This window comes from Emydura macquarii, unplaced genomic scaffold (genome assembly GCF_026122565.2).
Source record: "Emydura macquarii macquarii isolate MOO-44397 ecotype Brisbane River unplaced genomic scaffold, CSIRO-AGI_Emac_v2 contig_691, whole genome shotgun sequence".
Lineage (NCBI taxonomy): Eukaryota > Metazoa > Chordata > Testudines > Chelidae > Emydura > Emydura macquarii.
Genome location: NW_027130828.1, coordinates 11,674,108 through 11,702,083, shown reverse-complemented (window position 1 = coordinate 11,702,083; position 27,976 = coordinate 11,674,108). Strand labels below are relative to the sequence as shown.

The 27,976-nt window shown below is 45.4% G+C and overlaps 1 protein-coding gene across 2 annotated transcripts; it reads right to left on the bottom strand.

The window, feature by feature from the left end:
• Positions 1-30: 30 nt before the first annotated feature.
• ZER1 (zyg-11 related cell cycle regulator) lies at positions 31-27,729 on the bottom strand. Of its 2 annotated transcripts, XM_067542026.1 has the most exons (16): positions 27,622-27,729; positions 19,587-19,873; positions 18,598-18,748; positions 17,730-18,166; positions 15,658-15,834; positions 14,254-14,368; positions 13,525-13,671; positions 12,954-13,127; positions 12,137-12,352; positions 10,077-10,118; positions 9,596-9,715; positions 9,017-9,132; positions 8,363-8,551; positions 7,125-7,222; positions 6,530-6,632; positions 31-5,641 (listed from the first exon to the last, which is right to left on the bottom strand). In XM_067542026.1, exons 2-16 carry the CDS (start codon positions 19,742-19,744, stop codon positions 5,584-5,586), a joined length of 2,301 nt encoding a protein of 766 aa, XP_067398127.1. In that variant the 5' UTR covers positions 19,745-19,873; positions 27,622-27,729; the 3' UTR covers positions 31-5,583. The 2 variants fall into 2 exon arrangements, with proteins under 2 accessions (XP_067398127.1, XP_067398128.1); XM_067542027.1 differs by lacking the exon at positions 27,622-27,729 and having other exon boundaries at positions 18,598-18,680; positions 19,587-19,655.
• Positions 27,730-27,976: the final 247 nt, after the last annotated feature.

The following is a 27,976-nucleotide window of genomic DNA, read 5'->3' as shown; positions in this document are numbered from 1 at the left end:
AGAATTGTAAGGAAGCAACATTTACGCATATTAATTTAATTTATTTATTTGCTTAGTTTCACCATGTACAAGTGTTCGAACCAGACCTCTCAACATCAGGCTGATCAATGGACACAGTGGAAGCAGAAGCTGCTTAATACAACAGAAACTTTTTTGAACAAAGAAATACATATTTGGTTAATTGTTAGCCTTACTTAAAACACATTTTTTTTTTACAAGGAATGATGACAGTCTCTCAGTGACAGTTATTTGGAGTAAGAATTCAATCTGTAAGAAAGGTGTTTGAATTCAGCAGGAATTATTCCATCTTTACTTATACGTGCTGCCTTCCTAGCCAGCCCATCTTGCTTTCCATCAATCACTGATAAAACCATTATTCCTCTTGTTTTCTACACTCTTGTTATCTTGGAGATAAATGGTTCCTACTTCTTTTAATTCTATTTTTTCCAGCACAAGCCATTGTTTAACATCTGACTTTGAGCAAACCCCTTTGCATCATTCCAGACATCACATATTTTCTTTGAAATGGGACCTTACTCTAGTGGCCTCAGCTTGGTGGCTGCTGCTGCTGCTGCATCACCCCCATAGGAATTATCTTCCTGAAGGGAAAGAGTGACACAGCCAGCTCTGAGACTGCCTTAAATGAGGCTCCACTAATTGGATAGGAGGGGGTTCATATAAAAAAGTGTGATCAGCAATCCTCCTTGCACTCACTTCCCTAGAAAGTGACCCAAACAGGTGAATCCACAAGATGCCTAATCCAGGCAGCAAGAGTTAAAAAACAGCCCTCCCTCGCCTGTGTGTTCGCTGCACCACCACTAGCTGCTAGGATGTACGTACCCTAGTCTTCAGGGCTGGGTGTGCTTCAGCACAGGAACCAGAGTGCTCAATTCCCAGGATGGAAGTAGTTAAGCCAGTAGGGGGTCTGGAGCCGTTAGTTATAGTATGAATGGGGAAGATGAACTATCAGTAGTGTTAATAAGTGTTCATGGTTTCAGATTATCAGTGCTGTACCAACCTGTCTTCTGAGTCTTGTACAAATTAACTATTTTTGTGCTATTAGGCTTTGCTCATTAAGGCTACATATCTTGCTGGGCCAATACGTAGGGGCTCATACAGGACTTGCTGGGGGCTGAACACCTACTGTAAGATGCTGATTGCCTTCCTCCCCTGTTGACAGCGACAGGAATGGAGGGCACTCAGCACTTCGGAGGCTCAAGGCTAAAGGCTATGCCATTGTGTCAGACAAGTGAGATCTCTAACCAGGTGCAAATTACCTGAACTTCAGGTAGAGGAGTCCCTTGTCACTGCTGTCTCTGCAGACACCACTGATTTATGCGCTCATGTTATGTTTGTCCTATTATTTAACATTCTGTGAAAATTGGGGCTCTGTAGAGGAAGGGGATAAGCCTCAGACCTGGGAGGATACCATGAGAGGAGTCTCTCTGCCACATCATTTAGTTCTGAATGCCTCAGAAATCACTCTCCAGCCCTATTTCAATTGGCACTGATGGTCCCGGTCCTAGTTTTCTGGACAGTGTTATTCTCACTTGGCTCTGAGCAGTGCCACTCTGGTTAACTGAGGGGCAAATATGTCCTCAGGGTTGCACTGAGGAAGCTTCACCCGGGTAGAGCAGGAAAGCCCAGTAGGATTTATCTGCATAGGCTGGCCAGCACAGTCGGGGCAGCCCTGAGATTTCAAACTCCCTGTTTTGTGAAGGGGTCAGGTGTTCCCAGAGACTGTCATAAAATCAGAATAGCATGTTGTGTGCTCTGATGGGAGATAGCTGGAGGTGGCAGGTCTGTCCCAGCGTCAGCCCACGTATAATAATTACCTACTGTAGCACCTATTCACCTCCAAAAGTAAGTGTCCCTACGGAGTGGGCAAGTAAATATTGTTATCCCTATTGTTTTACAGATGAAGAAATTGAGGTACAGAGCTTAAGTGACTAGCCTAAAGCTACAGAGCCAGTACTGGAATACAGGACTTCCTGGATCCCAGGCCCATGCTCAGACAATACCCTTCTCTCTCTTGTGCAATTACCTGTTTCATATAGATTCTGAAGAGCTTATGGATATTGCCTCCCTACTCCTCAGGCATTTACAAACTGTACAGACCAGAACTTTCCTTTCAGATTTACCTGTTAATCTATTAGTTCTCACAAACACTGACTGACTTTGAAAAGATTTTGCTTACAGTTCAGTCTCGAGCCCATCTCCACACCCAAGAAGATCTTAGCAATAGTCCTAGGGTCTGTCTCTGAAGGGGTTTTGTTGAGTTAAGGCTCAGCTCTTGTTTTGGCATTTACTTCTCAAATATAGAGCGACCTCTCATCACAGGTTAGACGTGGAGGCATCAGACAAATTTAACTCATCTTCTGCTCCCATACTGCCTTCCCTCACACCAGCCTCTGCCCCTGCCCTCATCCTGCCTTTCAATCTTCTTAAGTTATTTTTTAAAGCTATCCTAGGAGCTTGTATCCAGTGGCTGTGTCAGCAACACTGGGAATACCAGCAGGGATAAGACAATTCTAGCTGTGGTATTGGGGAAAGGAGCGTGTAGAGAGAGAAGATCAGAGGATAAGTTGCACTTTAAAGAGCGTTAGTGAGCACAGAGCAGATGAGACTGTTCCCTGTCCAAGCTGGGTCAGTTAACACCATTCTCCACAAACCACGCCCAATATCTCCTTGGACCTGGTGGAATAAGTGCTAAGCCAATGCAGATTGCAGTACAAGATCTCAGTCACATGTGGAGAGAAAGTGACAGCTGGCAAAGCTGAAGCAGGTGTCCCATCTCTTCCTGCAGTCAGAAGCAGGTGGAGAAGACAAGCCACAACAGGAAGGACAAGCCACACTGTGGGAAGCTATGAAATAGGAGCAGTGTTTAGCTGGGACCTCCTTAACTTTCCTATTGAGTTACTTATCCCTTTGGAGATCAATTACCTCCATACAGTGATTGGCTTCTCAGGAAACATGGGACATAATCAAACTGTGCAAAAACCAGCAGCTTGCTGTAGATGTGTCCCGGAACTGGGGGTTGCACCTGCATCCTCTGGGATTCCATGCCTACTTAACACATTAAAGCCTTGGTTACTACCCAGCATACCCTCAAACAATTCAGTCTCGTAATAGATGGAAACAAGCCATGTTTTAACTGTGGTCCTAAAACACAGTGCTATATGGCTAAAGCTTCATTTGGTTCTGGCTATGCTTCAAGGCCAAATCCTGCATTAACCATGATTAGGAACTACTGAGTGGTCTCAGCTTCACCAACATAGTAGTAGTTAGTGTGCAGAGGGGACCCTACAAGCTCCTTATTGCTCTCACATTTGTGACACTCCAAGAGATGGGCAGAACTGTAAGTTCATTAGGCCATCTGCATTAGCCTCTCATCACTGAATGGATAATTACATGAGCAAATGCTAAGCCCAGGTTCCCCATGTGCAGGGAGGCAGGTGAGCAATGTTTGTAGCCCCATCTAGTTCTGCACCTAAGTTAAAGATCAACAAAAGAGCATGTACAAACACCTTGAAACCAGCTCCCTGTCCCAAAGCTTATTCAGCTGCAAGTCCTTGGGGAGGGAAAAAAGGGAAATACATTTGAAGCAGAAACTCTCAAAAGTACAATTTGTCAAGTTTTCCAAAACATATAAAAACAATCAAAAGTGACAAGTATATATGTAAGTTTGAAAAGTACTTAAAAGGCAACAAACAACCAAAAAAAACCCCAGCATACAGATCTCACAATATCAAAACAAATGACATAGGGTTAAAAAAGAAAAAGAAAACATTAACATTATCTGGGCACAAAAACTAAACCTCTCCAGGGCAGCTGGGTTTTGTCATTTAAAGTGTCACTTCATGGCTCTAAGAACTGTCCATAACATGCACAATGACTGCAGCATTCACCCTGAGCATTAGGAGAACCTCAGCTATTGCAGCGAATCAAATCAGAACGCAAGGCATAGGGGGAGAGAACAGAATAAACACAGACAAGCTTACTGTGCTGTCTCACTGGCCTGAAATGTCCCAGTTCGAGCACACACAATTTCTCCAGGCTGCTCCTGGATACACAGCCATTTCTAAGAGAAGGAGATTATCTTAACTGTGAAAAAACCAGGCCAAGCAGAGGTTCCCAAGTTCAGGTTCTGCAAATTGCACAATGTGCTGCTGGGGGACCTAAATCTAAGGCAAACCTTGGCAAGTCATACAGATGAAGCCTCTGAGCTGGATTTTCCTCTCACTTGCACCAGTGTAAATCAGGCATAATGCCACTGAGGTTAGTCCTGGTAGGAGTTGGAGGAGAGTTGGGCCATTTGTCTCCCAGAAGACATGGAGAGTGTGTGTGGGTGGAGTGGCATTGCAGTCTCAGAAAAGGCTGTCAATCCTCTTGGCCAAAGGGTTTGTGCTACGATGTGCTTGATACACACGGAGGCTGAATCCTCATTTACCATGGCAAATGTTGGCCCAGACTTAAGCAAAGAGTGAAAACTCCCAGTCCCTCACAAATTCTAAAGTTACCTAACCATGCAGTAATGACTGCCATGGGTCCCAGAGAAAGCTGACTATGGGTGAGGGAAACCCCCCCACTGGTGTTTGTAGCCTTTACCATAAAACACAGTTTAAAAAAAAGAAGTGGTAAAAGGACTCCCATGGAGAACCAGAGAGACTGGACCCCTCTGTGAATGAACCTAATTCTTCATTGCACAATATCCCCTGCAGGAAACCCTCCTCCATTTTCAAGGGCAGGACAGCTGGTTTTTCTGGCCTTTCCTTAACCCTATGGTGTCAGGTGGGTTGGAAGTTACCACTGCAGCGCTACTGGGGAAAGTCACAACTCCTGGCTTTAGAGGGTTAATGGGAACGCTTTACAACAAGGAACTTCCAGATAGACTTGATACAATCGGTCAAGCTCCCACTAGTAGTACCCTCATACAAAAACCCACTGACTGACTGAAATGGCTTGAAGGCTCTGTCTCCCCTTACTATTCTACTTACAAATATTACTAAACATTTTGATCCCTTTGGTCTCAATCTCTTACCATTACTTTTTCCCCTCTGGGCAAATAAATCATTGATCACTGCCTACAACCCACTGTAGGGATGTGGCCACGCTGATGCTGGACTGGCTGTTCTTGTGGACATGACAGGACCCCATGCAATATAGTGGGAGGGGAATTGTCTAAAGGTGTGAAATAAAGTTTTTTTCCCATAATATCAATCACACAGCTAGATCTTCAAGCTCACATTCAATTGAGGCTTCTCATATGGTCTAAAAAAGGTCAAAAGATACATGATTTTTTTTGTTTTTTATACAGAAATCATATACACAAAACTTCAATCTGTACTTCATAACGAAAAACCCACTAATTTAAAGAAAGCATTTGTTGTGCAAAAAGTCCCCACCCCCCTGTGCACTTTCATCTACTGAGGCTCTCTCTCTCACACACACACACACACACACATACACACACACACGTTCCTTTCAACAGCCAAGCTGGTGAGAAAGAGTCCTCTCTATATACAGTGAATTAGAGAGAAGCTGGATACAGTGCTGGCAAGAGGCGTTGTTAGATCATTGCCTCTATCTGGAAGTGTCCATGTTCTCCTCCTTAAAGTTACTGCAGTGCTCTATAACTTTCCTATGGACAAAATAAGGACAAGGAGAAAAGGTTTAGTCCAAAGACTAGGAAAATAATGAACTGGGCCACAAGCATAAGGAACTGTCACCTATATTTAAATGCAATGTATGTATCAGGCAGCCTATCATGAGACATGCATCAAGCCAGGATCTGTGTTACAAGTATACCTCAACAAAAGCAGCTCTAATTACCCACTTACAACCAATCCCTTCCACCATTAGTATACATCCAGATCCACATCTGCCCATTTATCAGCCCACCCATTATTCACTGGCCATCACACCCTCATCTCCCATCCAAACACCTTTCTATCATCAACACATCTAATAATCTGCTCATCCAAACATCCATCATTCACCTACTTTTCTGCCATCTCTCCTTGTACCTCTTCCTTGACACGTACCATGTTATTCATTTATTCATATATCTTCCATTCACTATTCTTTCGTTGTCACTCTCATTCATGCATCTTGTGACCCCTACACAATCTCCTACTCTATCTTCCATAAGCATCATTCATCTCCTCCACCGTTTATCATTCCTTCAGCTATTGAAAGTATCTGTCACCCGTACACAATACACTTTTTCCCAGTTAATATTCACCCATCTTTTTCAATTGTCCCTATATATATCAAGTCAAAGCTCTCCATTTGCCATGGATTAGATATATACAATTGACTTTTAAAATCTATTCCCCATCTATGAACAACTCTCAATTTTCCTTTATCTTGCCCATCTGTCTATCCATTTAGGCACACTACTACTGTGTTCTCTGCATCCCTAATCACATATTCATTGACCTTTGTTTGATAGTTTTACTCGCATGCTTATATTTAAAAAATCCTAAATTAAGGTTTCATGTTTAATAACTACTTATTGGTTTCCTACCGGGCCATTTCCTTGGTCTCCTGCCGTGCTGAAGCCATCTTAATTACATCTTTCAGAAGGGGCATTCCACCTTCTTTGATCAGCAGGGGGCAGTACTTGTCAGCTGTAAAGAAGGTGGGAAATAAAATCCTGTGAATCTTCACTCCTACTGGGTCAAATCTCTACATTCTGCAGCCTGACTCTTCTCCCAAGGCAATGAGCTCAAATCAAAAGTACATAGGGAGGCAGTGAGAAGGTTGCTGGCTGGTAAGCAATAAGGTACAGGTTTCTCTTTCTAGTGGCTCAGCCTCTTAGGTGTGTCCAATCAGCAGAAGTATCAGAGATAGAAACCAATTCCACACTCAAGATTGCTGGAATGATGGAAGTTCCAGAAAATTGGTCTCTGTAGTAGTAGTTCTGGCTACACCCCTTGAATATCCTTGGTGACTTCAAGGAGCTGCCTGGGAGTTGGCCACCTATTCTGCATTAACTACAAAGCCTCTGAAAAGATTCCCTCAATCTTTTGCCACTCCTGCTGTCTAACAGGCACAATGTATGGAGATTCAAAGCCCCAACCTTTTCACTGCATTTGGAATGGCTCTATGGAGGGACTTACGGTAGACAGAGACGAGGTTATACAGAGCCCAGGTAGCCCAGTGCTGGCTGACAGGAGAGATTCCTTGTGGAAGGAGTCGAAGAATTGGTTCAAATGACCTGCAAAAAATATTAAAGAAAAAATGAGAAACCCAAAAGCTGCTGCTTCTGCATCTTTACCTGCTTTGGTGCCAGAAGCTTCGCAGTCTGAACTAATACACAGTAGCAAAGCTCATTGGCATATCAGCTCCTGGCATCAAAGAGTCAGTCATAGTCTATGGTACTGGCAGACTCAGTCCCTGCTGTTTAATACAAGCATGTGGCACTCAGAACTGGCTCTGAAGGATTAAATGGGAAATAATTTCTATCCCGTTTCAGTCAAATTTCCTTATGAAAGCTGAAATTCAGCAGTGCCGATCACTCTATAGATGGGCTACAGTTAAAGGGCCTCTATCTACTCTAGGCCATGACACAGCTGAGGGGACACTGATTGTTCATAAACAATGGGTGCACCATTTGTTCTTGCAACAGTGAAGTGTATCTACACTGCAAATCAGGTGTTGGACTCATACTCGTACTGCACCCACACCAGCAATTCACTCCATTTGTTGTTGTACCAGTGCACTGTGGCATTCCAATGTTCCTGACACAGCTCTCACAGCAGAAGCTTTAGGTTTATTCCACAAGTCACTGTAACACCTAAAGGGAATTTTGGGAGGCTTGTCTAAAAATCCCCAAAGGCAGGTTGAAGGCTGCAGCAACCTGTTTTGTGGAGAAAGGGACATTCACCTCAGCTGTACCTTTCATTAGGAATCAGAATTTAACCAACAGCAAGAAAGGGATTTCTTGGAGACGTTTTTTTAATCAGACTCAGACAGTAAGAGTCCATGTTTCCTGCACAATCCGATTCCACCACAAACGTGCAGGACAAGTTCTAATCCTACTGTGTTCCCTCAACAGAAATGAGGGATCCAAGCTATTTTAGTTTTCTCCATATTCTATTTAGAAGTGTAGCAACTGCCTGTGTAGATTAGACTAATGAGCCCTCTAATCTCCAACAGTAGCTACGTGCTTCAAAGGAAGTTGAAAAACCACAATTAAAATAATATGCCCACATGGGAAATTTCTTCCTCACTCCAGGCAGAAGTTCTACATGTGATTAAATCTCCACCTTTCTGGCAGACTTCAGCATGCTTGAGATTACTTCTTGGGACATACTTTACTCTTGGAATAAATGGCCCAAGATCCAACATCCCTCACCTGTAATTGATATTTCGTCTGGAGTTAATGTCCCAGCTCTGGATGGCTGCCCACATCCTGTCTACTACTTCCTCTCGGCGTGGCTCACAGATACCCCATGCCTCTGGGCCATCAAACATGATGTGGGAGAGAACCCCACATGCATTGTAAGATACCTCAATCCCATCTGCTTTGCTCTCCAACAAGTTGCTGCCAAGACAGAAGATTAGATTTCAGAGGTGTTGGGACAGCCTTATGCAGCACATCAGGGACAAAAAACTTAGTATGCAAATAGTGCAGCCCCTGTGAACTCTAACCAAAGCTCAGCAGGTAAGCCATCATCTCCTAACTGGATTGGACACAACAACCTAAATAAAACAGCTTGACACGCCCCAGCTTCCCAAACTGGTTTTATTGATAATAGTATTCAGATTTCACCCATCATCTGAGGATTCCAAAGCACTTTACAAACTGGGTGAGTTCCATTATCCTTTTTTTGGTTTTATTTAATGGAATGGGGGGAAGAGGGGAAAGAGGAGCTGATTAATAAATGTTAAATGACTTGCCCTACGTCACAAGTGACTCAATGGCAGAAAAAGCAGCCAGGTCTCCTGGCTCACAGTCCATGGCTCTAACCATTAGACAATGCTGCTTCTTGATCAGTGATGCACCAACCTGAACACACTGATGAACTGGGAGGTCATGAGTTGTGGGCGGAGCTCTTTCACCTCCGCCACATTTCCCAGAAGCCCCAGCATATTACGGTGCAGCTCCTGCTTCTCTGGGAACTCCTGAGGAAACAAGGAACATGTGTAAAACAAAAGTATACCTATGGTGACTGATGATGCAGCAAATCCAGGAAGGCAGAGTATTTCCCAGCAATCAAGGATGGAGTTCCCCTCTTGGTATGGTCGGCTTTCTAGCATTCAAAACACGACAGATGGCAGAGAACCAAACCACTGCAAATCCAAGGGACAGTTCTCCACTGCTTGACATGGCCACTTTACTTAGGGGGAAATGCATCTCCAGGCACAGGACAGGGAGAGAGAGAGAGAGAGAATAAAGGAGTGTGTAGTTTCTTTGTGCTCATAGGGATGCATGTGTGTGGAGGAAGGAATGGGCAGAGTGTGAATAAGTCTTTTCTTCTTTTTGTTTATGCAATAGATGAAGATTTCAGCAGGGATCAGATGAGCCAGGACTCAGTCCCAACTGCTTATTGCCATGACAGTGCAGAAGACACCGGGAAGCACTTACTTTAAGGCACTCCAGGAAGAGCTTCATGCCACTGTAGTTGAGGAACATCTCACAGTTATCAGGGGTTTCGTCTGTGATATTCCACAGGGCGCTCCAGGAAAACTCCATCACCTGGTCACACTGTTGAGCCAGAGGGAAGGAGATGGTAAAACATTGCGGAGTGGAGTATGTGGCACAGGCAACTGCAGCTATAGCACCTGTACTGCAGGAGCCCAGTGCAAACTAATCACAAGGACGGGGAAATGCTGTCACCTTGGAAGGGACCAGGAGGCAAGAAACTTTTTGTTCAGTTCAGACCCACCAAGACAAACATTGCCATTATCCCGTTTGTTCAGGGGAGCCAAGTCCCCACAAGCCTCTGGGGACACCTGGAACATTGCTGGTGCAATGTGACTGGGCTCCTCGCACCCCTGGACTGACCTCTCAGAGTTACTATAAATTGAGTGTATTTTGCTTATAGATTTTAAGAGGAAACACTTACTGTTTTATCTACCAGCTTCTTCTGAATCAGTTTCAGCATGGTCTGTGGGCAGAGAGAAGAGGGAAAAAGAGCATGTCTGCGAAAGACCAGGAATCACAGAGATTAAAATGAAGATTGTACATCAAACTCAAACCCGGCACAGGCTGGCGCAGCTCCCACTGAAGTCAATGGCAGTTATGCTTACTCACAGATTGAATTTGGCTCTGTGCGTCTGGAATCTGAGTCACAGAGTATAAACACCCCTCCTATCCCCTCCGAGATTAATGTTACTTTCTCTGGTTCAATGGCACCGTATAAACAACAATCCTCACTAGTGCACCCAGCATAGTACAACAGATGACCTATGCCATCCAGATAACAGGTCCCCTGGCCTAAACAGCTAAAGGCACAAGAAGGCACAGTTCAGTATAGTATAGCCCAATGAGAAATAAATAGTCTGGTGTGTGGTCTTTATAGCTTCATGAAAAAGATGGGTCCTCAGAAGTCGGTGGACTTTAACTCGGAGGCTCTTGCAAACTCCAGGGGAAGCATGGAAGGAGCCATGAAATCAAGAGTGGGTGAAGGAAACCAAAGGAAAGACAGGGAGGAGCTTGGGGCATGAGAAATTTTGTTGGGAGGAATTGAGGGCAGAGGTATGGATGAGAGAGGACTCAAGCAGAGTCTTGAAGGTGAGGACAAGGAGTTGGAACATGAGGCAAGAGAGTTGAAGCCAGGAAAAGATTATGCTTATGTCAAAAAAATGAGCAGAGACACTTCCTGAGTGTAGAGAGACTGGAAACCCCCCAAAAGTGTACACACACCCACATGCACAGTTTCTAGTCCATCACTTGGACAGTGTTGTCTGTCAAGTGAGACAAAGAAACCCAATCTATGTAATCGAAGGTGTGAAGAGAGGTCTGACTCTTGGCACACTGGACTGAGGCACTGTCCATGTAGTAACCACCATGGAAAGGTTCTGCAGACATTATTATCTCCAGCTAGGCAGCAGGTTTTCCTGTCTCTGGAGAGGCAGGAGAGCCTTCCTGACCTGTGGGGCCATTTTGTATCCAAAAGCAGGGAAAGGGTTGCTACTCAAACATGTCCAAATGAAAACCCTCGCATTGTTACCAAGAGGATTGTGCTAATTGATTCTATGAGTCTGTTGAGGAGAGGCTGAGGGAACTGGGCTTGTTTAGTCTGCAAAAGAGAAGAGTGGGGGGGATTTGATAGCGGCCTTTAACTACCTGAAAGGGGCTTCCAGGGAGGATGGGGCTAGGCTGTTCTCGGTGGTGGCAGATGACAGAACAAGGAGCAACGGTCTCAAGTTGCAGGGCGAGAGGTCGAGGTTGGACATTAGGAAAAAGTTTTTTACTAGGAGGGTGGTGAAGCACTGGAATGGGTTACCTAGGGAGGTGGTGGAATCTCCATCCTTAGAGGTTTTTAAGCTGAGGCTTGATAAAGCCCTGGTTGGGATGATATAGCTGAGGTTAGTCCTGCTTTGAGCAGGGGGTTGGACTAGATGACCTCCTGAGGTCCCTTCCAACTCTAATATTCTATGATTCTAATTGTGGAAATAACGTTTTTATGTTTCTAGGAGGAAAACAATACTACTCAGTGTGAAGCCCTCCCCATCCAACACGACTCTTCTTTGGACTGTCCACCTTCTACTGATAGAGATACTGGCACAGAGAGGTTATGGGGCTTAACCAAGGCCATATGGTAAGTTTGTAGCAGAGCCAAGATTAGATCTCAGGAGTCACGACTCCTGACCTTGTGTTGATATCATGCTGCCTCCCGTGCCCTCAAACACCCTCTGATAGCACATCAAGGATGTAATGATTTCCCCTGCTGGCATATTTTCAAGGGGCTCAGCTTGAGGATGGTGGATTCCATGCTAGGACAGCATTGCTAAGACACTAGCTTTTCCTGACTGCAATACTTTTCTGTGAAAGTCGAGGGCTGGCTTATTTACTGGACCCACTCCATGGACACTTGAAATGGAAGTCACAGAAAGTACTTTCCCATAGAACTCAAGCCCAGTCTGTGGTAGGGGTTAGCAGCCATCCTGGGACCATACCAACCATGACAAACCCCATCTTGCCCACAGCCTCCTTATGGTCGTTGTCCACCTGGCAGACCAAGGCATTGCAGAGGTGCACAGCGATGCGCTGGATGGACTCATCCTGCCGAGTTGGATTGAGGATGTTCAGCAGCAGCTCATTGACACGACGGTACTGGAATTCCAGCTCTTCTGGGATGCTGAAGTTACACAGCGTCAGGCAGCAGTTCCGCTGCACCTACCAAGGGGGAGGCAGAACAAGCTGTGGGTTGGCTGACATGACAGCCCATCCTACAAGTATGTGCAAAACCCCATAAGCACATGTACCATCACCACACAGAACTGTCACCATCTTCCATCTTAACACGATCCCCACATACACATGCCTCACCCTCCAACCCAACACCATGCTGCATATACATTCCCCACACAATAGCTTCACCAGCCTGCAACTCAACACCCTCATTGGCATCCCATGCACACTCTCCATCCACTACCCAACCTCATCACCACTTGCTCACGCCACATGTAATACCAAAGTCAGCCACCTCCGCCACAAATACTCATACACCATTATCACCTCTTTCTTCCCCTGTAGTTCTACAGAACTACATCACCATCAAATGTATAATGTAGGTCCCACATAAAATCGCACCCACCCACCCATAAAGTGAATGCATAACCAGATCTAGTCAACAGCTTCTCTAGGGTGTGCCTTGGTACACGTTCAATAGGCTCAATGCACTCAGAGGATACAAAGTACTGGAAATGGCCTGTTACTGGGAGAAAGCGAAGAGGGAGAACAGTGAGGGCATGGTGAGGTTTGGCTGAGCTCTTACTGTCACTTCCTGGTAAGACTCCATGCCATTCAGCACCACCTGGATCACCTGACGCCGCAGCTTCACGCTCTGCTCCATCCGATACTCTGAATTCGTTAAGTAGAAAAGGGCTGCACTCCCAGTCACCTGGATGTTCTTATCGTACTTGTGACACTTGAGAGCTGTGATCACCAGCTACAAAGAAACAATGGGAGCTTTTAGTGCCAGGTAGTCCCAGCTGGGCTCCATGTAACCATTACCCCTAGGCAGGCAAAGATCAACACAAGCAGTCAAGGGATGAAGAGCCCAGGACAGCTGGAATAGGCTGCTCAATGAGGTCATAAGACACCATTTAAAATCAAGGACCCTATTTTCATCGTGCTACTGGAACGTCCTCTTTAAGGGCCTGATTCAAAGCCCACTGAAGTCAATGGAAATGGGAATCTTTTCATTGACTTTAATGGGCTTTGGATCAAGCCCTAAGTCATGGGGAAAATGTTTGATTTTTGTTCTGTAAAAATCCCCCTCTTCCTAAATCTGACTGTGCTCAAAGGGGTGTACACTGCCTGTGGGTAAGTGCCTGTGTGCTCACCTGCAGTGCTCTCAGCAGCTGGTTGCAGCGCTCGATGCGGGCGATATCGAAAAGAAGATTGATGGCCCGGGACGTGATTTCAGGTCGGTGCTCAGTGTATGCCTCAATAGCGTTCAGCACCTGGTCTTCGTTCTTGTCCCCACTCACCTGGCAGTGAGAAAAGAAAAAAAATCACGTCCAGGGAGGAAGGGACCAACAAGAGAGAGGGGCCATTCAAGAGAGAGGCCAGCAAGAGAATGGGAGATCTAGAGGAAGAAGAGTCTGTAGATGGCAGCTCAAATGGTGCGTGCACTCTCTCAGCCTGTCTATACTGCTAGCAGGATTCATGCTGATGAGGTCCAAGATATCAGTACACAGGCTGAGTTACCTTTCAGCCTAACCCTACGGGAAGTGGTCCCTGCAGGGCAGGATGATATCACTTTGCAGGCTTATGTAAGGCTACTTATTCTCTAGCCTCAGACACCTGCTGTCGCGTGCCCGTTGTGCTACAAGCAGGATAGGGAATGAACAGGGTGTGTGTGTGTCTTTACCAGATTCCTTTCTAAACAGCTGTTTTTTCCTCTCACAAACAGTGCATAGGGCATGGACCTTGCACCACTGCAGCATTCTTCCAGCAGGAAGTAGTTCAAAATGCACCCGTATCACTTCCACAGAGCCTGAGAGCTCTGATATGCAGGCAGATTAAATTCCATCAGATACTTTTTGAGAACATTCCCACTGGCCCTTTACCTTGTAGGCTGGAATATGTGTCAGACGGCAGAGAGAGGTCTCAAAGAGGCCCAGGAACTGAAGTGGTCGTTTCAGATCCCTGAAGGGAGCAATGCTGCTCTTCGATGGCTCAATGCTGGGAAAAGAAGAGATCATCCATGTCTGAGCTCTGTTTATGCAGCTCTCTCCACCAAATAGATAGTTACAGAGTTCCCCACCTGCTTTGATTACACTGCACAACAAGCCAGAGGAGCTGGGTCTAAATTCAGTCATATCCCATAAAAATCCCAGTAAGGGTTTCTTAAAGACAGTCACATCTTTAAAGACAGTCACATCATACTCCTCAGTGAGACATTTCATCGCAGATGATCCCTTATGTTCTGCGCAAGAAGTGAATGTGTCCAACAGAAATGACAGTAGGAATTCAGGCAGGAAGAATATAGTTACTCAAATCTGGCTAGGACAGTAGGAGTAAAACTGATGGTTATAAAAAGGGCCATGGGATTTCTAATCATCATCAGTAGTCAGGAATCTGATTTTATAGCTCATCTGAAAGATCGTCATCAGCTCAACACCCCTCTCATTCCAATGAAGCATTGGTTTAGTATTGACTTCGAACATGATCAACAGTGATCACTGCTGTATTCCTTGAAGATCCACAGACAATGTTTTCCACAAATTTCATAAAGAAGCCAGTGCTGCAGCACAGCAGTTTTGCTTTCACACTGTAACAGCTCAGAATATGGGTGAGCAAAATTCCTGGCTGATTTGGAATGAAAGATAAGAGTGCCCTGCACAGATGGTAGTTGGGATTTTCAAAGGGGCCTAAGGTAGTTAGGTGCCCAACTCTCATTGAGCATAGTATTGACAAGTCTCAACATGAGCATTGTAATTCCAGCTCCCTAAAATACCCCCAGCCATTTCAACTGCAGAAATAATTCTTTGCTAACACTTTTAAAACCTGTTGTGTAGTGAAACTGATGCAGAGAGCTGCTGTGCTCCACCCCAGAAGTCGCTGGATTTCAGGGGTGGGCAAGAATTCTTTGAATAAAGTCTGTGAAGAGCTTTGTGGTCCTTTTGGAGGGAAGCTGATGATGTATAAATATAAACTATTTTTACAGCTGTCAGTAAGTGGGAAATGCATAAGGAAAAGGAGAGCTGCAAAACCTATGTGGATGCGAAAGAAATCCAGGTAGGATCAATTAATTACTAGTCTGAAGCCTCCATTCATGGTGATCAATCCCAATTGGGGAGAGGCTTTGGAGTCACTAGAAATTGGTGACACATCTTTTTCTTTTTATTATTAATAGTTCTAAAGAATTCTAAAACCCAAGCAAGAGCTTTGCCCTTCTTGCAGCTTTTCATGAAATCTGCCTTCCCACAGTTCCACAATGACCTCCAACCCTGTGGGCTTTCTAGTCTTACCTTGTCTGACCCACTTTTTCCTCTATGCTCGAGATGGTGCAGTTCTCCAGCATGGTGTGCCCTGAGATATCTAGTGAGGAGAGGTTTACCAGGTTATCCACAAACAGGCTCAGCACCCGCCGGGTCAGTTTGAATTTGTAATAACTGGAGAGGCGGTCTCGGGAAATATCCAAATGCCTGAAAATGAAAGTGAGCATCTCAGAGTCTGGAGAGCATCAAGTGGGCTTCCCCCATCCTTCCAGGTCAAACCCAGCCCTGCAGAGACAGCTCACAAGCATGACTGCTGATTTTCCAAGGTACAGGGATGTGACTCTGTGGAACTAGCATCAGGATTGAATCCTGTCTATAACCTAAGTGCACAAAATACCCTTGGATTATACACCAACCGATCCCTGGTGGGGGCCTATCCAGAATGGAGTATAAAGAATTACTCGGCTATATGACCAGGCTCAGCAACCTACCTTCCCAGTCTTCATCACAACCAGGCATCTGATCATTTCTCTAAACCATGGAACTGGCTACATATCTTCTATCTGGGGTTCAAGTTGCACTGGAAGATCTTCTCATCCCCAGAAAGGTGTGCTACCTCATCTCCCAAAATTAATGACACAAGGCCTTTGATTCTTCCCCTTGTCTCTTTCTTTTCCAGGCTGGATATTGTTGTATCCATGATACTGTACAGAGATCTTAATAATCTCTATTACACCAGCAACACTGCCCTATAGTTTTAAATGCTTGATGTTATATGAAAAACACAACATAAAATTAAGTTAATAAACCATGTAATAATAGTAATACACTTCATCAGTACAACTGCCTACCTACAGGGTGCAGGTGGTGGCTCCAATGCCCCCTATTAGACAGATGGTCAGGTGTGCTCCCACCAGAATGTGTGAGAGAGAGAGACTGGGTGTACATTAGTGATTAAAGACACATAGCTTGGAATTTTCTACAGGGCCTAAGTGACTTAGGAGCCTAAGTCCCATTTTTAAAGTAACTTGGGCGCTTAGGAGTTTAAATTTCAATGAAAATCAGCAGGATTTAGGAGTTTGTCACTTTAAAAATAGAACTTTGTTTCTAAATCACTTGGATGCTTTTGAAAATTTTAACTATGGTGCTTTTCTGACACATCTAATGTATATATGAAGTTGGTGCCCCCTTTTAGCCTCAGTCTATAGAGACTATAAACCATCAGACTGGTGGACACACTCCTTTAGTTTGAATGGTACAGCCCTGTGGTTTTGGACCAGAGAGTCCTGGATTCTATTCCTGGTACCAAATGTGCAGTTTGGCTGGTGACTGTGCTGCAAACTGTTTGCAGCTACGGAGTCATGTGACAGCATTAATTCTCACTGGTAAGCCATGGGTGCCTATTTGCTTTATATTACATGGTTTTTCTTTGAGCGATGTCCCCGTGGGTGCTCCACTTCAGGTGTTGGCGTGTGAAGTCCCGCACCCACAAGGACACACATCCCGAAGAACCTCAATTACTGCACAGGGTGAGTAACCCTCTCTTTCTTGGATCACCCCTAACTCTGCGCCCAGAGCTGTAGGAGGTGCTGCTCATCTCACATTCAACGGGCTTATGTGGTCGGTGCTCAGTCACCAGATGTTTCAAGCCAGCCGCTGAGTGCTAAGTTTTTCTCTTATCTGCGAGCCAGGCTCAAACTTTGGACTTTCTCATTCAATAAGTAACTTGTGGGAGTCAGTTTTGGTTTCACATTGCAATTATTGCTGTGATACCAGCATCCAGGTGTGCCCAGAGACCAGCAGTAATTTTGACTGAGAGTCAGGTATAAAAATAGGGAGCTCTCTCTAAGTGCTTGATCTTGCTGTCCTTATGCAGAAAAAAACCCTGCAGGCTTCAGCAAGGATTTTGGGTTGCAAAGGGAGTAAATGATCAAGCACCTTTGTGGGAAAGCTCATCGTTCCTCCACCATCACAAACCTAATATCTGGGATGGGGAAGATCGTCTCAGGAAATCACCATAGGGGCTCAATCCTGAGCTCAATTCTGAGCACCTGTAACTCCCAGTGGAGAAAGAACAAGTGAGGAGGGAGACGTCTGCTGACCTGAGCTTGCGGAGCTGTGCGATAACTTGGATGTGCTCCTCCGAAAGGTCCATGTTGTAAAGCACTAAGGAAACCAGCCTGTCCTTCCACTGGGTCAGAAATGCCACGTCATTGAGCTGGATCCCAGAGAGATCCAGGGCAGTGAGGGAGGCCAAAGGCCGAAGCAACGTCTCCACGTTCACCCCTTCAGTCATACGGCCCAGGTTCAGGAAACGTAGGCGGCTGAAGCCCTCAAAGGTAAAGTCCTTGACCAAGACCTGGCGAGTGGGGTTCACTAGGCAGTCATCTTCACAGCCTCCTGGGTTCTCTTCCTCGTAGAAGATATTACTGCAGCCAAAGAGGCTAAGAGAAACTAGAGTGTGGCTGAAGCTTAGCAGGGTCTGCAGGCTCTTGGCTGTCAGCTTCTCACAGTTAGTCAGGTACAGCTCAACAAGATCCTGGAAGGCAGGAAGTCAAAATGTTAGAATCACTTCACTGTCAGTGTTCCCACACCAGTCCCTACAGCGACTACTGCTGGGTCTGGAGCGCTCTGAGCTCCCACACTGGCCCCTACAGTGGCTCCTGCTGGCAGAAGTTAGGACTGGAGTACTCAGCTCTCACACAGCCAGCATTTCCACACTGTTCCCTACGGTGGCTCCTGCTGAGAGGAGCTAGGACTAGAGTACTCTGAACTCCCACCCAGTCAGTGCTCCCACTCCATTCCCTACAGCAACTCCTGCTGGGAAAGTCTCAAGTTCCCCCACAGCTAGGATTTGGATAAAGCAGGTAATCAGTAAAAGTAATATATGGTTCTCCCTGACAGTTCTGAGTGGTGCCGGCTATAGGCTGCTGCACAGTGACAGCCAGGAAATCATATGTGCACTACCACCTGCTTTCTGATGGCTTCCAGATCCTGGTCCTGCACTATGTCCTCCCGCAAATGGATTCGGGCTAGCCTGGTGCTCCGAGGATCTGAGAACAGAGTGAAGAAGCTTTCATGGGGTTCAAAGATGCTGTCTGCATTCACCAGCTCCACGTATCTAAGTGAGAGGTAACAGGGTTAGCACATCAGTGGGGTTTATATGGGCAGCCTGGTAGGATTTTCATCACAGCTATGGCATTTTAATTATAATAAGACCTCACTGATATAACAATCACACTCTCATCTGAACATTTTCTTTCTTACTATTGTTAAAAGTAACACCCAAGATTCTTGGAACTGAAAGAGATCCAAGAAAATAAGTATTTTTCTTTATTCCTCTCGCTTTGCTGCCTTTCTCCCCCCAGTAGGGTTTCAATTTTCAATTTAAAAAACAACTTTTCCCCTCTTCTTCCCCCCCTTCCTTTTCTTAAGCTATGAAATCTTTCTGATTTTGAAGGAGCTCTTCCTGGAGGACCAGAAAATGGGATGTGGGAGCTTTCTCAATCATCACTGAACCTTTGACAAAGATCTATCCTCCCAACTATTTGTCAGGTATTTAAGTTAAATGGGTGTTAACAAAACCAGACAGTCTGACTAACAATTATTATGACTATTATAAATTATTTGTATTGCCATAGCATCTAGGGGCCCTCGTCATAGACTAGGACCCCATTGAGGTGGGTGCTGTATAAACATAGATCTCTTTCCTTCTACACTGTTCAGCTTTTCCAGCCATGATGCCTGTGAGGTCAACTACTAGTTCTCCAGTCAACCATACAGTTTTCAAGGAAAAACAAGGTAGACAAAAGTTACATTTCTAATGTAAGAATCAAGCAGAAATGAACTCCCTGTTACTCTGTGTAAAGTGTATGCATCCCTCCCCTTGAGTCCTGGCTTCTTCCCCCAGCTCCCATTCCCAATGGGGATAACAGCACCGCCACAGCCCGGTCACGTACTCATTGACGAGCTTGTCACAGATCTCACTCGGCAGGAAGACGTCGGGGTGAAGCCGGAGAGTCTCATTGTCCAGTAGGTAGCAGAGAGTCCCCTCCAGGTTGCGGAGGCAGTAATCTGTGCATAATGTCATCAGAGACTCTGGGCTGTCAGACGCCATCTTCAGATAACAGTGGTGATGGGCAGAGGGAGTAGGCAACTGTGGCAGAAGGAAGCTTTTCAATTCAAGGGACCCTTGCCCCCCAACTGAGGGAGATTCCCAGCTGGATTTACAGAGACATCAGGACAACTGTGGGCAGATGAAAGACAGATAATCAGATACAAGAAAGGGACATTGGAAAGTGCCCTGAAAAACTGCTGGTGCTAGGGGGACACTGATGGCTAGGTTAATGGGCCAGTCACCTCTTGATGGCAAAGAGAGTTGCAGATGTTTGGCCCTTGGGCAAATACTGCCCTTAACCTCTCTGCCTCAGTTTCCCCACCCATAAAATGGGGATAATACTCCCCAAGCTTCCACGATGCTACAAGGTTTAGTCAGTTATAGGAATCATGTTAATTAATTAGGCTGAATATTAGAATACAGCTTCCAAACAGTCAGATGTATCTGTCTGCGGACGAGCCTCTTAGAGGGAGGGGAAGCCACATTGCTTGGGTTTCTAAAACAAGACTGAGCGGCTCACTAGAAATATACTCTAGGGCACAATCCAACACACAGATTAGATGGGACCTGGCAGCTTGCCCCATCTCTAACATCTAGGATTCTATTTATTTTAATTTTAGCTGAACTACTTTGCTTTGTGTTTAATTTGAACCTTCCTGTGCAATGTTGAAAGCTACATACCCACAGCATTATTATGCTAGCACTCCAGAATCAGGATATGAAACTGAGTAGAGACCAAAAGGAAACTGATTGGTTGAAATGCAGAGTGTACATAGGAGAGAAAGATCAGTTTTTATAATTTCCCTCCATTTTAATTCTCTGGGGTCTTGTCAGTAACAAAAGCCACATTCCTGCAACTCCTCCCATATGGACAGACCCCTACATTTGCACAAAGCCTGAATGAAGCCAATGAGCTCTCTGTAAGGGAACCCCGTCAAAGTCAATGAGGATCCATGCAGGGACAGAAGTCTGTCTGCACAGATTCATTTGCAAGAACGGGGCCAGTGACTTTATTTTTAATACAATGAAGGGTCTGATCCTGCAGTCACAGATGCAATGAATAATATTACTCATGGGAGTAGTCCCATGTGTAAGCATTTTCAGGATCAGGTTCTCAGAAGAGCTGGGGCTTTAAAGGTGACCTGTAAAAAAAATTGGGCTTGTGCTTTTTTTTTTTTTTTTTTTTAAACTTTCTGCTGGATGAAGACGGTCAGAAATGTTTGATGGTTTTCCTGTTTGTTTTTCACCTGAGAAATATCAGAATGCAAAGTCTGGTCTTTGCTGATATTGCAGAACTTCTTGGGAGTCTCAGAAATGTTTATCACATGTTACCTGAACAAGGTGCGCACACGTGTGTGTGTGTGAGAGAGAGAGAGACAGAGAGAGGGCACAAGCAAGAGCAAATCTTTAACAGAGACATATTTTCTCCAAAATTGTCATTACCCATTGGAGTTAAGAGTTTTAAACAGCTGTACTAAAAATCAATTTCCCTCTCAACTTTCACTCTCTTGACTCTTGGGATAGCATATTTCCACTAGGACTCCAGTTACCGCAGTCTTCCAGGGTAGACGTGGAATGACAGACATGATAGACACCTGAATTTCTAGTGTAAAATCAGAGGAAAACAAAAACCAAACTTTTTTTTTTTTTAAATAGATGCTTTCAGGCATTTTTTATACATCTTATAAAAGCAAAAACAGGCACTAAGAACCTTGTGGATACTTTCAGACAGAAAGTGCCTGACATGGGTGGTTGTTAGATAAGGTTGTACCATACAGAAGTTTTATGTTAGCTGTCACCATCTAAACATCAGAAACAGAATGTTTCTTGATGAGTCTTGAAACTGAGGCAACAAGGTAACAAGGCATTTGTGGCATCTTCCCCTTCAGGGGCAGAGATTTCCTCTGCACCCTCTCTTAACAGTCACAAATAGGCAATCTAACCCCCCCTGAGGCTTGTGTCCCAGGCCACCCTCTCCAACTACCAGCTGATGGCATACGCCATGGTCTCCCTGTGCCCAGTGAGGAGTGCTGCTGCCTGATAAGCACAACTCCCGCCCACACTCTGGACCCACAGCAGCACTCTGCATCTGGGAAGGAAGCAAAAGGCTCCTCTGTGATACCCAGTTATGGTGCCTCATGGACCAGCCAGCAGGGGGTCACTGAGCAGCAGTTTAAACCTCTTTCTCGCCTTCCAAAACTGGAACTGCTGCTTCTGCTCCCACTGAGCGAGCCCAAGCTGTCACCCACAAAGTCACTCATTTCCAGCCTAGAAATCAGCTCTCTCTTGAATCCCCTGCTGTCATTCCTTTTCAGACAGTGCAGCATTTGCATCATGTTTAGTGGCTCATTTGGGTCTTTATAGAGGTCTTTGCACTGGTTTCTTGTGTGTGCACAATAAAACCTAAGGTTACACTCCGCTGGCCATCACCAGTGCAGGATATTGTACCCCCATCTTCCCTTAACCATAGCTCACTCCTCACTTGGGAAAAGCAAAGCAATGAAAATCCGAAGAGACCACAAGCACCAATAACCTAACTGGGCTGTGGAAGGGACAGAGTTAGGAACCTGAGACAGCTCTTCTATAGCAGCTTTCCTCAAAGGTTCTCAAAGGACTTTATAATAATTAATTAGCCTTCGTCATCAGCACCCTGGGAAACAGAACTATTCTCTCCTTTCAACAGATAGATGGGAAAACCAAGTCACAGAGACCTGAATCAATTTGCCCAAAGTTACACTGGGAATCTATGGCAGAACTAGGAATAGAACCCACATCTCTTGGCTCCCAGGCCTATGCTTCAAACCCACGGCTATTACCTAGATCTCTCCAAATAATTATTGACAGCGGAGGTGCAAGATTAGCTGATTCCACCCCCAAAATAACTCTGCGAGTAGTGAATATAGCACCACCGAGCCATTTGATGGCCATACCACTTCTCTCCATTCCCACCTCTGCTGAGCAGCTGTTGCTCTGGAAGGTGTTGCAAAATGTCTTTAACTAACATCCAGTCTTTGCTTTTCATCATGGGGTTCCAAAGAGCCACACACTCAGTGCAGAAGGACAAAACAGCAAACATCTTGACTCAGTCTCTCTCCCCTATCCCTCCTTTCATGAGGATGCATTTCCTTAAAGGACTCCCGGGCCATTTTCCTCACCATCACCATGTGTAACTAACCCCAATTGGTTAATGCCAGATTCTCCACTGTAGCCACTGCCCCAGAGAAAGAAGGCACCAGTCAGGTAGATCAGGCAGGTAGATTAATCAGGAAACCCCCCTCTCCTCAGAAGCTCCAGTCAGTTAGCCTAATGCCTTGGCCATGACATCAGGGATGAGGTAACCACTCAGATTCAGGCACTGAATAGTTCCTGTGGGAGACAGGAGCACAGCTGTGGCTTAGCCTTCTTGTCAGCCCAGGCTCCAGCCTTCTGAACCCTTCCTTTGCTGCAGGACAGATTTCAGTGCAAGCAAGGGAGCAGCATGAGTTACAAATCAAAGCACTGTTCTTCATTCTGTGTCTCATTAATTCTCATTTAGAGAATTCACTGCACTGCCAGGAACAAAAGCCAGCCAAGTAATTAACCCAATGTGAAAACAACCACTCAAGAAAACAGGCAGAGATCAGCAGAACTACTCTTTGTTTTGGAACAGCCGTACTGCATCAGACCCAAGGTCTACTTAGTCTAACCATAATTTCCACAGTAGTCTCTTTGGAACAAATCCAGTCCTGGTATAAGTGGGTGCAACTCCACTGATTTCAGCAAGAGCAGAAACTATGGCTGAATTTGGCGCCTGTATTTTGGATCTGCTTGTACCTGATTCTCAGCATCAAATGATGTGAAGTGGTTTGTGTCTTCTCCTTTCCATGAACATCCCTGGATATAAAATATCCAGCCAAAAGACAGAATCCCCTCCCCAAATTTCAAACACAAAACCCTCATCTTAACCCACCGCATTCTGACATAGAATCCATTTAATAAACCATCCAGTGGAGAAGCACAGTGAGTTCTCTGCTACCATGTGCCTAAAGTACAAAAAGGTTTCAGAGCAAGAACAGTTACAAATGAGTTTTACAGAAAGAAAATTAAACCCAGCAATCAACAAAATTCTTGTACAGAATCTGGTTAACTCAGAGAATGATAATGGGAGATGGAACCTTTCACTTCCAGTGATGGTCTTGTAGGTCACACAATTCTATTCTGGGCCATGTTGGTAGCAACTGAATGTCATTACTTCCCAATGGCTTCTTGATAGCTCAGATACCCTGGTGATGGGTGTAGTATAAGGAGCTAAAGGAATGTAAAATGAGTTTGGTGGGTCTCAGTCCAGTTCACACAGGACACGGACCATGTCTTCCTATGTGATCCCAATCCTGATGTGCACCATTGTGTGCTACTGCAACGTAATCAGATGATTCTGATATTTAAGAGATCTGGGGTGCAGAAATGATCTGTACTTTAATGCTTTAGCCCCCAAGAACCACCAATATTACCACATGTAAAAGGCACCCCACACTAATCTAGGGGAAAGGGATTAAACTGTCACAGTAAATCATCACTACAGAAGAGCACTCACCATTATGTGTGTGTATTAACTGTAGTGCTCAGAAAGTTTTGCTGAGATTTGGGCCCCATTGTGCTGGACACTGCACAAACACAAAAATAGAAAACCCAGTCTCAAAGTTCCTAACAGGAACACAAGAGGGTCTGTGATGGGAACACAACGTTCTATGCATTTACTAGGTATAGCCATATTTTTAAGTGAACTAGAGATACTGCCTAGCCATTATCTTAAGGGATGGGGTCTAGACTACTTGGCTGTCTGGCTGCCTACTAGACTGTCACCTGTGGTTTCCCAGGTGGGCAATTGACTGCCTGGTGTGTGTGAAGGGTCAAGGATCATATAATCAAAGAACCATAGGACTGGAAGGGACCTCAAGAGGTCTTCTAAAGGCAGCACTAAGTATTATCTAGCCCATCCCTGACAGGTGTTTGTCTAACCTGCTCTTAAAAATCTCCAGTGATGGAGATTCCACAACCTCCCTAGGAAATTTATTCTAGTGTTTAACTACCTGGACAGTTAGGAAGCTTTTCTTTATGTCCAACCTAAACCTCCCCTGCTGCAATTTAAATCCTTCTTGCTTCTTGTCCTATTCTCAGAGGTTAAGAAGAACAATTTTTCTCCCTTCTCCTTGTAACAACCTTTTAAATGTTTGAAAACTGTTATCATGTCTCCAGACTAAACAAACCCCATTTTTTCAATCTTTCCTCATAGGCCATGTTTTCTAGACCTTTAATCTTTTTTTGTTGCTGTCCTCTGGACTTTCTCCAATTTGTTCACATCTTTCCTGAAATGTGGCACCCAGAATTGGACACAATACTCCAGTTGAGGCCTTATCAGTGCAGAGTAGAGTGGAAGAATTACTTTTGTGTCTTGCTTACAATGCTCCTGCTAATACATTCCAGAAAGATGTTTGCTTTTTTTGCAAGTATTACCCTGTTGACTCATATTTAATTTGTGATCCACTCTGATGCCCCAGACACTTTCTGCAGTACTCCTTCATAGGCAGTCATATCCCATTTTGTGTGTGGGCAATTGATTGTTCCTTCCTAAGTGGAGTACTTTGCATTTATCCTTATAGAATTTCATCCTATTTATTTCAGACCATTTCTCCAGTTTGTCCAAATCATTTTGAATTTTAATCCTATTCTCAGCAGTTGCAACCCCTCCCAGTGAGGTATCATCCGCAAACTTTATAAATATACTCTCTATGCCATTATCTAAATCATTGAAGAAGATATTAAACAGAACTGGACCTAGGACCAATCCCTGCAGGACTCCACTTGATACGCCCTTCCAGTTTGACGGTGAACCACTGATAACTATTCTCTGGAATTGGTCTTCCAACCAATTATGCACCCACCTTATAGTAGCTCCTTCTAGGTTGTATTTGCTTAGTTTGTTTATGAGAGACAGAATCAAAAGCCTTAAAAATACCTTGCTAAAGAAGTCAAGTGTGTAGAAGGTGGGGAATGGGGGGATCCAAAGAATGAAGCACACAGTGACCGAGAGACCACTATAACTACAGCTGCACAACTTGAGTACTGATTTCCCACCCTGGCAGATCCCCTTCCATCTTGGAAGGTGGTTAATCCAAGAGGATAGACATATTTAAAACAAGTTTGTTAACCAATGTGCCCCATGATGGCTAGAGTCACCAGCACCATCTGAGGCAGCTGAGAGGAGTACGGCACCCTCTTGGCATTCATCAAAATGAAGGAAACTGAGAGACACAGCTTTCCTCCACCGCCAACCTCACAGATCCAAACAGCTTCTTCTGTGGGTGCTGTTCCTCTATGAGATACATCTGTATTTTCAAGATATTCCCAGCTTCACCCACGTGCGAGGCCTGGTGCTGCTGTTCTCACACTTAGGGATGCCTGTGCTAGAGTTTGCATCTTAGACTTCATATTGATCCCCTCTCCCATTACATGCTATCTTCAGCCTGGTGCTTGAGGTCAGGCCAGATTCACTGTGGCTCGGTGCCAAGCTGCATAATCTGCATATTTGTGGCTACAAAGATGATTGGCAAGGCTGACTCTTTCAGTCTCATGAAGAGGCATAACAAATATTAGCATGAACAGATCAGAAAAGAGGATTTTAAAATAACAGATTGAATGTAAATCCAGAGCTCAGCATACATTGGATTCTGAAAGCAAACTGCATTGTCAATTTATATAGCATTTACACAGTACTTCACAGTCACAAAGCACTTAAATACTAACTGATCATCCCAACCGGTGCAGGAGATATCACCATCTCTATTTTACAGGTAGGGAAAATGAGACACAGAGGGGTTCAAATATTCACAGTGTCAAAGGTATGCTTAGAATTTAGGAACTCTCTGGTGCTCACTTTTGCTCAGACCACACCAAACATAATAAATCAGATTATACCAAACAGGGAACAGGTTGCCATTTGTACACGACTATGGCACAGTTAAAGTTAAAATATAGGACAAGATTGTTGCTGTGGTTCGCAAAGATCACTCAGCCAGTAAAACATCACCAGAAAAGCTTCTGTTATGATTCGCATTAACCCTGTGCGTCACCAGATTGCAATGGCCTCTAAAGATATTTTGAGCTATATTTGAGATATATTTTCACTAGCCTGCAGAATGGTCCCTGTCAAAATCAGGTCTTTCTGTCTCTTGAAGGAAGGAACAAGTAGAAACTCCCTTCTGCCATGCCTACACCTGCCTTTTCCAGAACTGCTGTGCCTGTTTCTAACCCATTTCAAAGGTCACCCCATGAAACAACTTCCTGAGAGCTGTCACCCTTTGACAGGCTCTCTCCTGCAGGGCATTATATTACAACATGGTCATGACGCAGTACCACAAGTGCCCAAAGACATTTGGGGACTGCTTTAATGCCCTTCAAGATGTGCAGAGGTCCCACGGAAATCGGGTCTATGGCTTAGGTGCACATCCTGGATCCTCCTCTGCCATGTGTCAGCCCCAGAAAAGGAGGAGGGCTTTTGCTCACACCTTTCCAGTGGGTAGGGACCCGACTGGGTATCCCTGCTAATGGGTGGATGGGGGGACGGTTACTCCTCTCTTAGGGGTCACCCAGAGTGGGGAAACAAGTCTCGCCCCGAGACATCATGCTCCCTCCCTCGCCCTCCACCCCCCGCGGGTGGATGGTCACGTCTCCTCCCCGGGGCAGTGGGCAGGTGTGACAGGTCCCGTCCCCCACCCCGGGCGGGTCTCTGACTCGCCACAGGCTGGGGATCAGCCCAGCAACGGGAGGATCCGGGGAGGGGATCGGGTCCCCCCCGGGCAGCGCCGCACGCTCTTATCTCCGATCTCCCCGGCACCCACCTGGCCCGAGGCCCCCGCCCGGCTCCCTGGATAGGAGGGATCCAGGTTCGTTCCGGTTCCGGTCCCCGGGGGCGGGGATCCGTGTCCTCCTCAGGGTTCGCTCCCGCCCCCCCCCAACCCCTCCGCCGGCAAGAGCCTCCGCTGAGTCCTCTGTCAACAAATCCACCCACTTCCGCCAGCCGGAAGCCGAGGCTGCCTTCCCCGGGCACCAGAACGTCTCCGAGCAGAACGTTCCGCTGCCTGGGTAGAGAACTTCCTCCCCCCCGTCCCCGCCATCCCTGCAACCCTTAGCGCCCGAACCCGGGGAGATGGAGGGTTCCAGACGGACAGGAAGGGCGACGCGTCCCCCTGCGCC